This window comes from Equus caballus, chromosome 7 (genome assembly GCF_041296265.1).
Source record: "Equus caballus isolate H_3958 breed thoroughbred chromosome 7, TB-T2T, whole genome shotgun sequence".
NCBI classification, from domain to species: domain Eukaryota; kingdom Metazoa; phylum Chordata; class Mammalia; order Perissodactyla; family Equidae; genus Equus; species Equus caballus.
The window spans coordinates 94,295,001-94,311,526 of record NC_091690.1 but is presented as its reverse complement, the minus strand read 5'-3'; the positions used below and the strand labels follow the sequence as shown (position 1 = coordinate 94,311,526).

The 16,526-nt window shown below is 39.3% G+C and overlaps 1 protein-coding gene across 7 annotated transcripts in view; it reads right to left on the bottom strand.

The window, feature by feature from the left end:
- Positions 1–16,526, bottom strand: part of LUZP2 (leucine zipper protein 2) — a 457,863-nt gene that overhangs the window by 70,586 nt on the left and 370,751 nt on the right. For all 7 annotated transcript variants that reach the window (XM_070273451.1, XM_070273452.1, XM_023646186.2 and 4 more), the window contains one exon: positions 976–1,050. In XM_070273451.1, coding sequence (XP_070129552.1) covers positions 976–1,050 — 75 coding nt within the window. The remainder of the gene's footprint in view (positions 1–975; positions 1,051–16,526) is intronic.

Below are 16,526 nucleotides of genomic sequence, written 5' to 3'. Positions count from 1 at the left end.
AATGCTGATTGAATGAAGAAATAAAGTACTTTAAAACCTCTCTGCCCTTTTGTTCTGTGTGAACTAAAGAAAAAAGGAATATTTATTGTCCACAATTTCACAAAGTTGCTCTAAATATGAAAAAAGAAAAGAGTGAGAAGTGTTAAGAAATTTTGCCCTATATCATAGCCATTAAACAGAACAGTAACTCTGAATGACATGACCAATCCCTTCCTCTGTATTATACTTCCCCGTCCATATTCCAGTTCCCTGTTCTCCACACACGTTACACGTGAAGAGCATTGAAAGGTAAAGTCGGCATCAGCTGGGAGCTGTGGTTAATCCTGAACACACAAAATAGTCAGACAACGAGAGATTAATAAAACCAAAATGAAATAAACGAAGTAGAAAGAGGTGAAGAAAATCTTTTGGAATTTGTGGTGATGGTAGCACAACTTTGTGAACTTTAAAAGTGTGATTTTTCCGGTACGTGAATTATATTTCAGTAAAGCTACAATAAAGGTGAACTGTCACCCACTCTGGCATTATCTTTATATGAACAGAGTTGGTTAAGAGAGCTACGTTCTTCTTTTATGCCTCTACCCCCAGAACTCTGATTTAAAATGTCCAAAATGAAAAGTGTCAATGACTGCTTCCATTTGCTTTATATGTCATTCATTTCAGGTTGATACACGGCATCTTTGCTGGTGCTTTAAAGCATGTTTATTCATTGTGTTATAGAACAAATGGACCAGTAAGGTGAAAAATGAAGCCCTGAACTCACAGAGCCTCAGCCTTGAGTCAATTTACTGTAGCCGCAAAACAAGGAAAGAACCAGGTTCCAAAGGGAATACCAAGCACTCATGAATTCTATAACCATCTCACACGCCCAGCATCTCAAATTGCATCAGTAAATCAAGAGAAGCCATGCATATACCCTAGCGTTGTCTGCTTTTTTAAAGGCAAAGTTATGATGGTTTATAGGTGTAAACTTACCTGGTCAAAAGCTGCTTTCTCCAGCTCATTTTTGGCCACAGCCAGTTTTTGTTCCAGATCAGTAAGCTGTTGCGCCTGTAAAATGAAAGAAAGGCAAATCTTTTCAGTAAATTCTATAATCTCCCCCTCCACTTTAAGCATCTGTCATTCACTGAAAAGAATAAAAAAAAGAAAAACTACCTCATGAAATTCATTTAGAATTCTGGTTAAAAATATTGTATTACATGGTCATTTGGTTAAGCTGCAGAAAATGGTGTGTTCTGGATGAATATGCACTAAATACTTCACCGGACCAAAACGTCTAGTTGCAGAGTTCCAGCTCAAGTCTCTGAAAATCCTTGTGATATAAATTCATCAGTTACGTTTCTAGAGGTTGTGGACTGAATTACATTCCCTTAACATTCACATGTTGAAGTTCTAATCGCCCCCACCACGTGATTGTGTTTGCAGATAGGACCTTTAGGGTGGTAATTAAAAGTAAATGAGGTCATAAAGGTGAGGTGCTAACTCCATAGAACTACTGTCCTTAGAAGAAGTGGAAGAGACCTCAGAGAGCTTGCTCTCTCTCTCGCTCGCTTACGCAGAGGCGAGGCCATGTGAGGATGGCACTGCTTGTGAGCCAGGAAGAGCTCTCACTAGAAACTGAATCTGCCTGCACCTTGACCTCGGCCTTCTAGCCCCCGGAACTGTGGGAAAAGAAATTTTTGCTGTTGAAGCCACCCATTCTGGTGTATTTTGTTCTGGCAGCCTGAGCAGACTAATACATTAATAGTCACTCTTTTTATTATGGAGTTTTAACTTAATATACCTCTCTATGCCACCGTATCTCCGTACCTTTACAAATGCCGTCACTGTGCTTTAAAGGAAAAGAGCAATGGCCTCAGATTTGGAAGCAGTGTTTTAAAATCCAGCCTCTGCCAATTCCTAGCTGTACGCTGTAGCTATGTACTGACAGGAGTTGCTCAGCGGGCTCACAGAGGACCTGCGGAAGAGCCTGCCTCCCTTCATGGCTCGGCACCTCTCTAGACCTCTGGACTCTGCCTGTCTCCCACATGTAGCCAAAGAAAAGAATCTAAAGCTGGAGGAACACAGGATCTTTCTGATGCTCCTGTGAGGCAAGGGGATTGAGTTTGCCGGGGAGAGGTGGGCAGCAGGGGACGCATCACCTCTTCAGTGACCAGGATGCCACACTCCGGGTGCTACAAGCTGCGGGTTGTGGCAAGGCTGTAGCCCACTACCACAGCGCCCATTTGTCTGGTGGTCTTCTTTTCTCTCCCTCGCCTTCTGGGAACCAGCACCTGGAAGCTCTGTCCTTGATTTTCCAGACAGAGGGTTTTCTCCCCTATGGTGACCACCTAGGAGGGAGGAGGGGGTGAAGAGACTGTTCTCCATTATAAAACGCTATGTCCACTCTTTGTATCCACGTCTAGTTTTCATGTCCTAAATTGAGCTGTGTTATTTTCTGCTTTATTCTTGTAGAAAATAATTTCCCAGTGGGCGCTTGCCCTTAAATAGCTGCCTAATCCGTGTACATGAAATACATCCTCCGTGCACGTATAAATGTCTATATAACGCTTAAAAATAAAATCATTCAGAATAAAAAAAAAAGGGAGAGAGAGAGAGAGCTGATGCCGAGTAGGCTTCCAGTAGGAGCGCACCTAAATGTAGGTGAACCCCCACGAGCTTGGAGACCCAGGCCCCGACCCACACCCCCCTTGGCTATGTGTCTGTCCTTCCCACCTCCTCACTGCCTGACCCCACATCAGGGGGACTTCAGGACCATAGGCCTCAGTCTCACTTTTCCACCCAGGGCTCAGGCCACCCTGCCCGCCCGTCAGGCGTCCCTGCTGCCCGGGACCAGCCACATTCCTCAACCCCTGAGCACCAGGGACTCTTGCTGTGACCATCCTGGCTGCTGTGGCACAGGCCCTGCCTGAGCCAGCTTCTGTCCACGGGACCGAGCCCCGATGGAAGAGCGGCCCCTCTGTCTGTCCCGGCTCCTCAGCATAGGACAGGAGTTAGGGACAGTGGGATGGACAGTGGGTGGGCCTCAGTGGGGCAGTGGGTGTGGTAAGCTCTTCCTCAGCATCAGGGGAAGGGGGTGATCCTGATCCTGCCAGCCTCGGTGCCACTGACACTCCTGGTCACCAGCTGGAAGGGACCTCTGTGCTACTCAGCCATCACCGTGTCTCAGGCCCTCCTCCCTCCCCCCAGGTTCTCATGGTATTTTCTTTCTCAGGGTCCTCTTTGATGGGCAGCCATTCTCCCCAGATGCTACCATCAGTTATCTGCAGTCCAGGGGGCGTCTGCATAGGCTCAGGTCCTCCTGCGTCCTTGTGGGAGTTTCAGCCCAAATCCAGTCATCCACAGGAGGGGACTCCTGCAGAATGACTTCAGGGTGCACCTCAACATAGCCATCCAGGAAGCTTGTAGCAGGGCAGGCAGAATGCATTCCAACAGAAATAGTAAATGTGCCTTTGAGAGCTATCTTGCCACCAGTTCCCAGGATTTCAAGAATTTCCGTCCTCTCAGAACTCAGTGAACCTGGTAAAATCTAGCCAAGAGATCTCAGGAGACAGAAGGTTACAAAAAGAGTGAAGAAAAGTACTCGCAGGGATTGCAGATACTGACCCACATTATCACACTGTGCACCTAGTTTTGAAAGGATCAGCTCCAGGCTTAATGCATACATGGCTGTTATAAAACTGTAGAAAATAATAACAGTTCTGTGGGTATTAAGCCATTAGAAGACCTATGAAAGACAGGGAGTCTTACAAGATAGAGAATTTTATTTGTTTTAGGTCAAATTTGTTTTCTCATTTTGACTCCTGTGAAATAAAGGATAGGGTTACTTAAGAGGGGCTAGTCATGATTCTAGAGTAGCTTTCCTTCACATTCAATCATTGAGTAAATATCTATGGAGTGACTGATTGTCCTCAGCCCAGGAAGGAAACATCATCTGTGTACGCAGTTGAACATGTACATGGGCAGCAAGCATATAAAGGGAAAGTCACTGAATGAGATTCTAGCTGCTCAACAGAAAGTGTGTGTAAGCTGAGAACACAGAAGGGGTTCCTCAGTGTGGCCTGAGAAGTCACAGTTCTTCTTCCTAATAAGAGTAACAACAAAAAATGATAACATTTGGGGCTGGCCTGGAGTCCTAGCAGTTAAGTTCATGCACTCAGCTTCAGCAGCCAGGGGTTTGGATCTCGGGTACAGACCTATGCGTTGCTTAGCAAGCCATGCTGTGGCAGGCGTCCCACTATAAAATAGAGGAAGATGGGCACAGATGTTAGCTCAGGGCCACTCTTCCTCAGCAAAAAGAGGATGATTGGTGGCAGATGTTAGCTCAGGGTTAATCTTCCTCAAAAAAAACCCCAAAAACCTATAACATTTAATTTTCATACAAGTACATTTTCTTATTTGAGCTTTATAACATTTTAGAAGCTACAGTCCATATTCTAATCTTAATTTACTTTAGAAAAAAATTATGTAGCTTCAGAGTGCCAAGACTGTGTAGACCACAAGATGCTGGAGCCTGATTTGGCTCCACCGTCTAGTCTATTGCTTCTGGAGTGTTCCCCTGCTGTTTTTCTCAAGAATCCACCTTAAGTTGAGCTGGATCACAAAAGATGACATCTGTGCTGTATTTAGTGTCAAAAGTGTCTTTTTTTCCTTCTAGGAAAGTTGAATGCATAGCTATGGTGGATGAAGTCAACAGAAAGGACGTAATGTTAGACAGTTACATTTTATCTGACATTTCAATGAATTCTTTTACAAAATCTCAGCAATGGCTAAATCTGCAAGGTTCTAATTCTTCTTTCATACATTAGGTTTGTGATTCAGTGTTTCTGGAAACTTATTGACACAATTTATTTTAACCCTTCCCCAGCCCCTTTCCTCCAGGTAAGTTGTCTTCTTTCTAATTTTTCTGGTGAGTTTCCCTGAGGTTTACAGAATATAAAAATATTTATATTTTACCTTCTTCTAAAAAGGACCAGAAACAATTTTGACACTAGAAGTATTAAAATTTTAAACATAAGTAAAACAATGAGGTCTATAGAAAACAGATATGTCCTGTGAACAGGATGAGAAGGTAGGCGAGGGGCGGCAACAGCAGAAGGAGGCGCTGATAACGGATTCTATCCTTTGGTCTTGGCTGAGCTGTAAATTTGTTCCCAGACTTCTGGCAGCCATGTATAAAAAGAAATGATGTTGGCTCCAAAATTCCCATTATCAAAGACAGTAAACATACCAGAGACACAGACGGTTCAGGGTTTTTCCAAGCAATAGCAACATAAAATTATAACAAACATTTTGAAATTCAAGTCAGAAAACGATTTTTTTCAGAAGCCAAGAAATGCAGTCCAAAATCATGGTTCACCTTAAACCAAGTATAATGCCTAGGATACACTGATGTGTGTTTTTGTGTGTGTGTGTGTGTGTGTATGTGTGCGCACGTGTGTGCATGTGTGGATGGGTGGGTAGCTTGCCCACCAAGACATAGAAAGCAGTTTAAGCAAGTCACAGATTGACTTGCCTCCTGAGACATGCAAAATAATTCCACTTTGTCTCATCTACTCCAGAAGATTGAAATTCTAGTGAGTGATAACCAGCTTTACACACCAAGGTATGAGAGACAAGAACTGTTTTTTGTTGTCACTGAGTTTTAACAACTAGCAGTGCCTTACACTTGATGAGTAAATGGCTTTTAAAAGAATTCAATCCCTGACTGTAGTGGGCTAAACCGAGGAGATACAGGACCAGCACAAACTTTCCACTGCTGACTACAGTCTCAGCTGTGTCATCTTCTGATAAAACACAGGAAAAGGAAGCGCCACAGGGGCCTCAGCATATTGAGGTCTAGCCACCCTCTTTCCGAGTCTGGCCTTCCTTTTGGTCTTGGAGAGACCAAAGTGGAAACTGTCCCACCTAGGGCCCGGCCAGGGAAGTATGTATACAGACTCTGAATGGGGAAGTCAGGACAGAGCATCCTCCCAGGGTTTTGCCACTACAGAGTTACAATAAACAAACTTGGACGACTGCTGTGACTCATTTCTTAAGGACTTGGGTCAGTAGAGAACTACAATCGCTGAGTCTTTTAGAGTCCTAGAAATAATGGCCCATGTTATAATAGGCTTTTAGGTGGCATCTGCAAAATATGATCAGAAATCTTTAGACGTTTTCTAGCAACAGCTTTGCCACTTTGTTATTAGAAAGGTGGTACATTCCCCACATTTCGGAACCAATGAGAACATACAGTCATGTTCCAGCAAATAATGCAAGAAATATGGATGGTGAATACAAGAGAAGTTTCATTGGAGTATGGGAAGAAAACATCGGATATTCCACATTTTAATTCTAAATTTTAATATTGGAAAAAAGTTGTATTGTAAAATATTCTGTATTCTACACACTTATTCTAAAATATCTCATAGTTGCGGAATATAAAAAAATTACAACTTGGATTTATGCATATTCTAAATCTCATCATTGCTTTTCCTCCATTTTGTCTATGTTTATAATGTACATAATATGGCAGTAAAATAATAACATGATAATAGGGACAATAACAACAACAGTCTAAACCTGTGGCATATATATATATATATACATTCCTCATAACAACTCTGTCTGGTGCATAGTGTTCCATCCTTTTTAAATGATGAAACCGAGGCTCAGATGTATAAATATCTTGCTGAATGTCACACAGCTGGGATATAACAGATCTGGAATTCAAACCCAGGCAGTTGTATCCATAGCCGGCCCTCTTAACTACTAAAGACATGAGTGTATATAATTTATAACTAATAAATTGCATATATTGAATGACATATGCTCAAAATTTATTGATAAGATTTATAATTAAAAATGTTTGGAGACCACTCAGAAAATTAGAGGAATTTTGTATGTTTAAGTTTATTCATCCAACGAGGATAACGAACTCCTAAAAGAGATGTTCCCAAGTACTCAGAAACTTGTACCTGGTAGGTGGACATCGGATTGAATTTTTTATGTATGATTCTGTGAAGCACATGCTCCCTGCTCAGCAGCACTAACCCAGAAGGTGTGGGTAATACTCAAGAGATATAATATAGACCACCATATCACCACCATCATCTCTGCATTCCATTTTCCCATCAGAGTTAAGGAGGCAGAAAGTCAACAATGCCTACCAGCTTCTACTCACCTTCATCAAAGTACAAAGTTGTAATACCAAGATTATCTTTTTTTTGAGCTGAGGAAGATTAGCCCTGAGCTAACTACTGCCAATCCTCCTCTTTTTGCCGAGGAAGACCAGCCCTGAGCTAACATCCGTGCCCATCTTCCTCTACTTTATATGTGGGACGCCTACAACAGCATGGCTTTTGCCAAGTGGTGCCATGTCCTCACCCAGGATCCGAATCAGTGAACCCTGGGCCACCGAGAAGCGGAACGTGTGAACTTAACCGCTGCACCACTGGGCCAGCCCCCCAAGATTATCTTGAGCCACAAGATTCTTCGATGCCACACCTGCTTATTTCAACATTAATAACTTGAGAGGAATACTGAAAGACTGGAATTGAATGAATAATACATGTAGAAAGACCAAATATAGATCTCAAGTTACAGAGGAATAGCTTAGTACAACATCTGGTTATAAGTTCTATTGAAAGCAAATTTTAATATATCAAAGTTATAAAGTTCAATAAGTCTTTCTATTGGGAAATAAGATCAAATATACATAATTTTACTCAAATTTAAATTTTTATAAGTATCATGTTGCCATCACATGTATGTTTAAAAAAATATGTTTATATAGCACTTACGGCTACTTAAAGAAAATCTATTGTGGAATAATTTTTTCTTACATCCTTGATATTGATTTGCTTTCTCCCGTCAAGAACACCTACACTTTGGAGGAAGCTGCCTCATACCCTTTCTCAGCCATACATTTTAGGAGAGATGATCTCAACATTCAGTTCCAGATTTGGGGATATAATTTCTTAAAGCCATGACTCTATCTCAACCCCCTCGTAAGGTGACTGTGCTTGGGTTTCAGCATCTAATTAATGGCAGGCCAGAGACAGGAAGGTATTTGCAGGTGGGTTCCAGAATGAACGCTGTCTCTCTTCTTCATCTGAGTGAATAAAAACTATATTCTTTCCTTCTCCTGGGAGTGTAGCACGAGGATGTTTAAGTCTAAGCTCTAATAGGCATTACTTTTAGAATAAAAGAGAACAACATGAAGTTAAAACTGTCCTAGAGAAGAAAGTAGCACAGAGAAAAAACCAAATAAATATATAACAGCACCTGATGACTTTGAAACCTTCTCGGTCAAACCACACCTGAAATCAAATGAACCTTGCATTTTCAGTTAACGTGAGTAAATAAAATTCATTTTTATTAATTAAATTCTTGTTAGATATTTATATTTTCTGTTATTTAAAAATAAAAGATTCAAAACTGCTGCTTCTAGACATGACACAGTAACTGGTATTGGGCTAGTTCTCCTCCCATAAGCAACTCGGAGCTAATTATGCTGGGCTGTGAGCCTTGAAATATGAGAAACTCACTAGCGAGACCCTTGACTCCACCAGCTTTCTGCCTGATGACACTGTCCTGACCTAGGTGCAAAGGGCTGCGGCCCAAGCAGATCCCTGTCGTTGCAGGAGCTGCGGAGGCAGAGGTCAGAGTTTGTGGCAGATTAGACAGCTGGAATACACAGGGCAGGGCAGCAGAGAAGAGCGAGGTGTGCCGGGGCGGGGCTTCTGAGAGTCGGTTTAGAGGGATGTTCTTGCAAGCCCTTGGCTGAGAGTCAGGCTGCACACACACAGGACAATATATTACACAAGGCTAGTCACAAAGCAGCTGTTACAGAGCTGACAGTCGAACAGACACACTAGAGGCTGAGCACTGCAGAAGGATGTTAGCATTCTAGAGACACTCCTAAGCCTTATTAACACCACCGCATCAACATGGCAGCATTTAGATTAGTAGACATGCACTAGAGGAGCAGTTGGCAAACGACAGCCCAAAGGCCAACTCTGGCCCACTGCCTGTTTTCTTCAGGAAAATATGATGGGAACACAGCCACCTTTATGCATTTATGAATTGTCAGTTGCTTTTGCGCTACCTTGGTGGATTTAAGTAGTTGTGATACAGACCATATAGCTCGCCAAGACTAAAATATTTACCATGTCGTCATTTACAGAAAATGGTGACTGAGTCCTTTGCCAATATGAAGTCCACTTTAGACCTTAAGAAAGTCTAAAAACTTAGACGAGATTCTGCCGGGGGGGGGGTGGGTGGTGGGCGCAGGTGTCTGGAGGGTTAGCTCAGTCGTGTGAGAGGGGCTCAGGTATGATCCTGGACTTTTCACATAACTGCACCAACAATGCATAAAGCCAACTCTACACCAAGGTGAATACCAGTATCTTAACTGCATTATGGGGCAAAAATGAACAATCTTCAGAAGATAAAAGCCAGAATCTCTGTAATGTACAAATGACAACATCCAGCACAAAATAAAATCTTACCAGTATTCAAAGAAATAAAATATGTGATCCAAAGCCAAAGAAAAGAGTAGATAATAGTAGCCAACATCTAGGTGGCCCACATGTTGAATCTAACAGAGAAACACTTTGAAGCAGCTATTAAAAATATGATTAAGAAATTACAGGTAATATGTTCTTAATTAGTGAAGAGATAGGTAATCTTAGCATAAAAAATTGTATTATAAAAAAGGACCAAATCAAAATTCCAGAAAGGAAAATTTAACTGGAAGGACTTATCAAAAAAATGAAGATGAGAGAAAAAATGAGCACTAAATATGAAATGACACCAATAGAAATTATCCATTCTGAAGAGAAAAAAATGTTTGAAGAAACATATAGAGGGGAAGTCTCAAAGATGTTTAGAACAATATTAAACACACTAACATATGTGCATTGGAATAACAGAAGAAGAGTGCGAAAAAGGGAAAAATTACATTCAAAATTGTTAGGAAAAAATTTAATGAAAGATGTGAAAAACCTCTATGTTGAAAATTACAAAACATAAGTGAGAGAAAAGGCAGACATTCTAAATAAGTGGAAAGATATACCATGTCTATGAATTGAAATATTAAACGCTGTTGAATTGAAAATTCAATATTATTGTGATATCTGTCCTCTACAAATTAATTGACAGATAAAATGCAAACCAGATTAGAGTTCCCACAAGATTTTTTTTCTTGTTGTAAATTTGCCGAGCTGTCTCTAAAATCTATATCCAAAATAATCTTAAAAAAGCACAAGGTTGGGGCTGGCCCCGTGGCCGAGTGGTTAAGTTCACGCGCTCCGCTGCAGGCGGCCCAGTGTTTCGTCGGTTCGAATCCTGGGCGCGGACATGGCACTGCTCGTCAGACCACGCTGAGGCAGCGTCCCACATGCCACAACTAGAGGAACCCACAACGAAGAATACACAACTATGTACCGGGGGGCTTTGGGGAGAAAAAGGAAAAAATAAACTCTTTAAAAAAAAAAAAAAAAAGCACAAGGTTGCAGGACTTATGCTATCTGATTTCAAGACTAACTGTAAAGCTATATTAAAAAGGACAGTGTAGTGTTGGCATGAGAGTAGACATATACAACAACAGATCAGAAGACGATCCATAAATTTACTCTCACATATATAGCCAGTTGAAAATATACATAGCCATTTGATTTCTGACAAGACAAAAGTGTAATTCAATGTGTAAAAAATAATTTCAGTAAACAGTGCTAAAGCAATTGGAGATTATATATGTGTGTGTACACGTGTGTGTATAAAACCAACCTTGAACTTTTCTTTACACTATTCACAAGAAATAATTTGAAATCCATCATAAACCTAAATGTAAAAGATAAGAATATAGTACTTCTGGAAGAAAATTTTTATGACCCTGAGATCGGCAAAGATTTCTTAGATAAGACTAAAAAAGCACAAACATAAAAGAAAAAGAGTTTTAGGCTTTATCAATTTACACATTTTGCTCTTCAGTGTAGACTATTGAGAATGAAAACTGAAGCTATGGACCGAAAGAAAGTATTTGTAAAATACACATCAGACAAAGGATTTATATCCAAAGTATATAAATGAAACTTAAATTCAACAATAGGAAAACAAGGAAATTTTAAAAATAGGTCAAAGAATTGAGTAGACTGATACACAAATGATCAATAAGCTCATGAGTACATGTTCAACATCATTGACTATCAAGTAAAGTAATTAAAATCTCAAGAAAATACCATTTCCTTGCCTAGAACACTTAACCATAATGTCTTGATTCATCACCAGAACTCTCCAAAAATTACCACAGGAGACATTAACAATCTCTGAGTCAGAGTTGTTACATGACCTTTGCCACTTACAGTTTGAGCTCAGATTCCTCATACGTAAAATAAGAATTTTGGAGCAGATTATTTTTAATGTGTCTTCTAGCTAAAGGAATTTCTAATCCCTTGGGTGCTTCCCAGTTAATGTAGCAAAGTAGACAAATTAACATCTGATTATATTTCCTTTTGCAAAAATAAACCAAGTTAAGGTTTTATATACATTTTACATTGCTCCTTTCTTAAATTCTGTTTCTAAATCTCTTTTCAAAATGGTAGGTATAACTCTTAAATTTATATGTAAAATTGTGGTGCTATTATATTAATAATTTCAATGAGTGGAAAGAACATCTGCTAAATTTTAGTAACCTATGACTTTTCCTCAAAATTGCTTTCAAATTTTATAATCTCATGTTTGATCTTTCACTCAGAAATTGTTGTTTTAAAAACCTGTAGGAATTCATTCATCCTTTTTGTGGGTTATTGAAGTGTGGGCATATTGTTTTCAATGGATATCAGATTTTATCAATATCCTTTCTTTGTGCGGAGAGATACTCCAGAGAAATTTTTAAGTGAATCAACAAAATTGACAGGTGTCATATACTGTCTCCTCACAAATTTGAGTGCAGGTCTGGGGAGAAAGCTGAAGAAATGAAGTTTTCAGCAGACAACTATCCCTTTAAAATTTATTTTAATTACAGGTAAATTTCACAGACCATTTACTACACCATCATTTCACTAAAAAATAAGTTCTTAAATATACAATGGAACTTGTATTATGTATGCAGAATTGATATAAAAGAAAAACAGAGAAAAAGATGCAGGTAGCAAGGAAGAGTGGGTTTCCACCCATCCACTAGTCCCCACTCCGGAGCAGACGGCCGCCACAGGCAAATCATCTTTAATTCCCAAACATCTTACTTGTAGGCTTTTGTTCCTTATGTCTGTACTGGGAATCCTGATAGTACTTTCTAGATACTCTATTTGGTTTTTTAGATCTTAACTAATGGTTCTTAGACTCTAAATCACACGCCTAGAAATTCTAAAATGTTCTGAAAAATGTCTGGAAGTTTTATTCACAACAACTGTCATTAAAAATGAAAACTTCTGCTTTCATGAAAATGGATACCTAAGTTATTGCGAACCTCTTTTGTTTTTGTCTATTCTAAGTTTTCTAGGAGGCAGTAACTGCTAGAAGTAATGACCCCAGACCATAATATGCTATTTAATTATTAATTTTAAAGAGATTAAGAAGAAATGCAGGTTATCTGAACTGTGCCTTTCTTAGGCAGGCATCGTTAGCTCAAGATATATTTGTATCTTTTCAAATCCTGGATGAGGAGTGGTCCTTGAAACTACACAGATAGCTTGCTGATTAATCATAGGAATTAATAGCTACCTCAAATAATTGTGAGCTGAGCAAAATTAAAATAAAAAGTACCTGCTGTTTATTATTGTATTTATGAGTATTTTTTGGTATTTGCATATCTTCTCTTCTCTAATATTGGTCTATGTTTTCCATTGAATGAGGCATATTTTTATACACCTTAGGATCTTCACATGTACCTGCTCTTTCTGCCTGGAATCATGGAAAAGTCCCTGCTGCCCTATTCTCCCTGGTCAATCTCTAATCATCCCCTAAATCCCAGCTGAAATGCTAATTCTCACAGAGATCCATTTCTGAACTGCAAACATAATTTTAGCATCCTCGTTACATTCTCTTGTGAAATACTATATTTTCCCTTCCTATTACTTTCACCAGTTATGATAGTCAAAATATAAAATGATTGGTATTGTATGGACATGAGCTGGTAAAATCTAACTCTGCCCTGAATGTTAGGGCAGGTTCCAGGGAGTTCTTCACTTGACAGGTGTCAAGCAGTCAAGCAGTCCCTAAGCAGCAGCATTGTGGCAGCATCTAAGCAGCCTTGCCACACTCCTGTAGACTCAACCAGGAAAGAGACATCAGCCCAAATTAATTTGGACAGTTTATCACTTACACTGAAACCATAAGGAAGATCAGCATGGCATTGGCAATCCATGTCAATATTATCAGTGGATGACATCAAACTAGGGGTGCCAGGTGTCAGATGAGACAAATGGTGAGTCTCTCTGCCATTGTGGATTCAACTCTACACAACGCAAAGCAGTTTTATAGCCTACTGTTGTAACCAGAGGAGGGGAGAGGTGTGATACGGAAAGCATCGCACATGCCTCACTGGCATTAGGAAAGTGGATGGGAAACTGCTTCATCACAGCCTCCTGCAAGATAGGGAGGCAGACGAGAAACAGTCTTAACAGCTACTAACAAGACCACCTATCCTTCCATGTTTCATGGGTCACAGGGCATTCCACCAAGGCTTGGGTTAAACTAGAGGTTAGCTTTGCCTATGTGACTGATGTGGAGATGTGCAAGGTCATCAGGGTGTTATGGCAGAGCCACATGCTACAGTAAGTGTTAGCATTTATTGCTGAATGTCAGCCAAATGCTAGGTGGAGGAGACGGTTCAGGATGACGGAGAAAATAGCTATTTACCAGTTGGTATAGAAGTGCTTCAATATTTGAGCAATTTGCATGCCTTTATTAATGCATACTGGTTAAATTCAATCCCTACTTGTTATAGTTGTCACCTATCCATTTATCGATCTGATTGTTAATGTCTCATTGCTTCACTAGACAATAGGCTCGTTCACAATACAGATGGCTTCCGTTGTGCAAACCATTAAATGGATAATTGTTAGACTAGAGCCAGGTACCTAGCGGATGCATAATAAATATTGGATGAACGCATGAGCAAATGAGTACGTTTGATGCTGACGCCACATATTTTTTTTTTCCTGATTTGTGTCTGAAGAGCCTCAGGGTTTACAAGAACTCTCTATGTAGTTGAACATTTTTAGGATTTTGAGTCCTCCCTTTAACAGCCAAATAATGCTCCTCTAGGAGCCTTTTCAGTCCATCACGTAAATCTCTTTTCTCTGGCAATTAATTGACATGACAGACAATGGCTGCACTTCCCTCTAACAGACATGGGAATTGATGATCTATTAATGGTACTTATAAAAGTGCTGAAGGCAGATTGGATAAAACCCAGCACAAAATTTTGTAGAAGTCAGGATTAAGTCAGTGGTAAATATTTTGAATAGGTTTTTTTTCCATGCCAATCTGCCTGAATACCATGGTCCCCTCTGTTTGTGCAAATCCTCCTGTCATTTGAAGGCTGGATGAAGCCAATTGTTAAATTTTGTCCCTGCCAAAGTCTAGCAGCTGCTCTGGATGTTCATTCCAAACATCCTTTCAAAATTTTTATTCCACTAAGTGAATTTTGTTGAAAGCAGCAGGTACTGAAATGTCTACAAATCAGCGTGTCAAATTCCCTTCTACTCTAAATGTGTACTCTTTTTTTTCCTTTAAATTCATTTGAATGCATTTTAGTAGAGATTTTTAATATATTTCCATGGCCTATTTGCCAACAGATGTATTAGGCTTTTTTCACTTGAATTTAAAAGTAGAATCAAAAGGCCCAGAATTTGGCAGTTACAGGGGTTAGCTAAACTCTAAGGAATACCTGAAGTCCTAGAAATGTGCACTTCACCCAGAAATGCAACAAAAATCCTTGCAGCCTATGCCAACATCTCACGTCTCTTGACATTGTCTATCACATGAGCTGCCTTTTTTAGCCCTTGTATTTTTTAACATAGATTAAACAGTGCTTAGTATATGCAGGTCAAGTTCAAAGCAATTTACACATATATTTAATAGTCAACTGCTGGACAAAATAAGTATTCTTTTTCATTTTTACTAGATGTGCAAACAGAAGTTTGTGAAGGTCCGGCAAACTATATAGATAGTGCATAGAAGAAATAAATGCAAACTCAAGTTCCAATGATTCCAAAGCCCACTCTTATCTCTCTCCAATTCCTCACCTCTTTTAATTCTCAGCTCAAGTGTCATCTGCTTCAAGATACCATCCTAGACCATTACCATTGCACACTGCCTCACTTCCCACTTGGAATTCCCAATCCTCTATTCCTCTCTACTTTTCTTTTTCCTATAGCACTTCACTTTCTAATATCCTACACAAATTATTCTTTCTGTTTATCAAGTATTGCCTGTCACACTTACTTTAATGTAAGCTCTATCAAGTAGGGAACTTTTGTCCACTGAAGAATCATATAAGCATCTGGAAAAGTGCCTGAAAATACTAATCTCTCAAAAAAATTGTTGAATGAATGCATTATCTTTACATTATAATGTGACTTAAAAGGTCTTTGTAAAGATTAGAAACACTTCTAAATGTGATCAAGACATGTAATGGCTGCTCACCATAAGATAAAGAACGACAATGATAATAATAATTGCAACTTATACGACAATTAAAGGAAATTCTCATTTTTTATCAAGCTATTACCACATTACTTAATATTTAGTCAACTTCTTATCAGATCTAAAATTCTTCCAACCTCATTTGCCAGTACATCTGCTAAATTGTTAACAAAATGATGACTTGTATTCAAATCAATTCAGTTTCCACAAATATTTATCAGTTATTTATCATGTGCCAGTCAATATGCAAATTGTGAGGATTATAAAGATGCATGAAATACAGAGTCTGCCTGCCAAGAATGTGTTCTGTAGGGGAGAACATCATGCATAAACTAACAATTATTTCCTATTTTAAGTAGGGTATTGCTACAATAGAGGATGCTATACAGTTCTGGTGGGGCTTTTTGATTTTGACCTACTTTTATTACAGTTAGAATGGCAAGAAGGATGTAGGTTTTCTTCCCATGCTACAAAAAACTAGCTCCCAAATTGTTCTACTGGCTGAGAAAAAAATGATTGAAGATCTTCTGATATCTAACTACACAAATTTTATTTTTCTAATGTTGAAATATATTTTACTTGAGCTAATACGACAATGACTAAGGCCACCAGGAAGGATAAAATACAATTGTCTCCTCAGCACAAATCCACATGAACAGTCATATTTCGTAGTGTTGATTCCTTTACCCAATCTTTATTATTAAATGTTTATAATTGGGGGTATTGGAAAGAGTCCTGAAATATACCGTAAAATACTCGTGCTTTGTTTTTCCTTTTCCATTTACTAGCTTTAAGATTATCGACAAGACCCTTATTTTCTCAAATTTACAGTTTTTTCATTTGTAAAATGGGAACAAAAGTACCAGTGAAAATTTATGGAATATTTACCA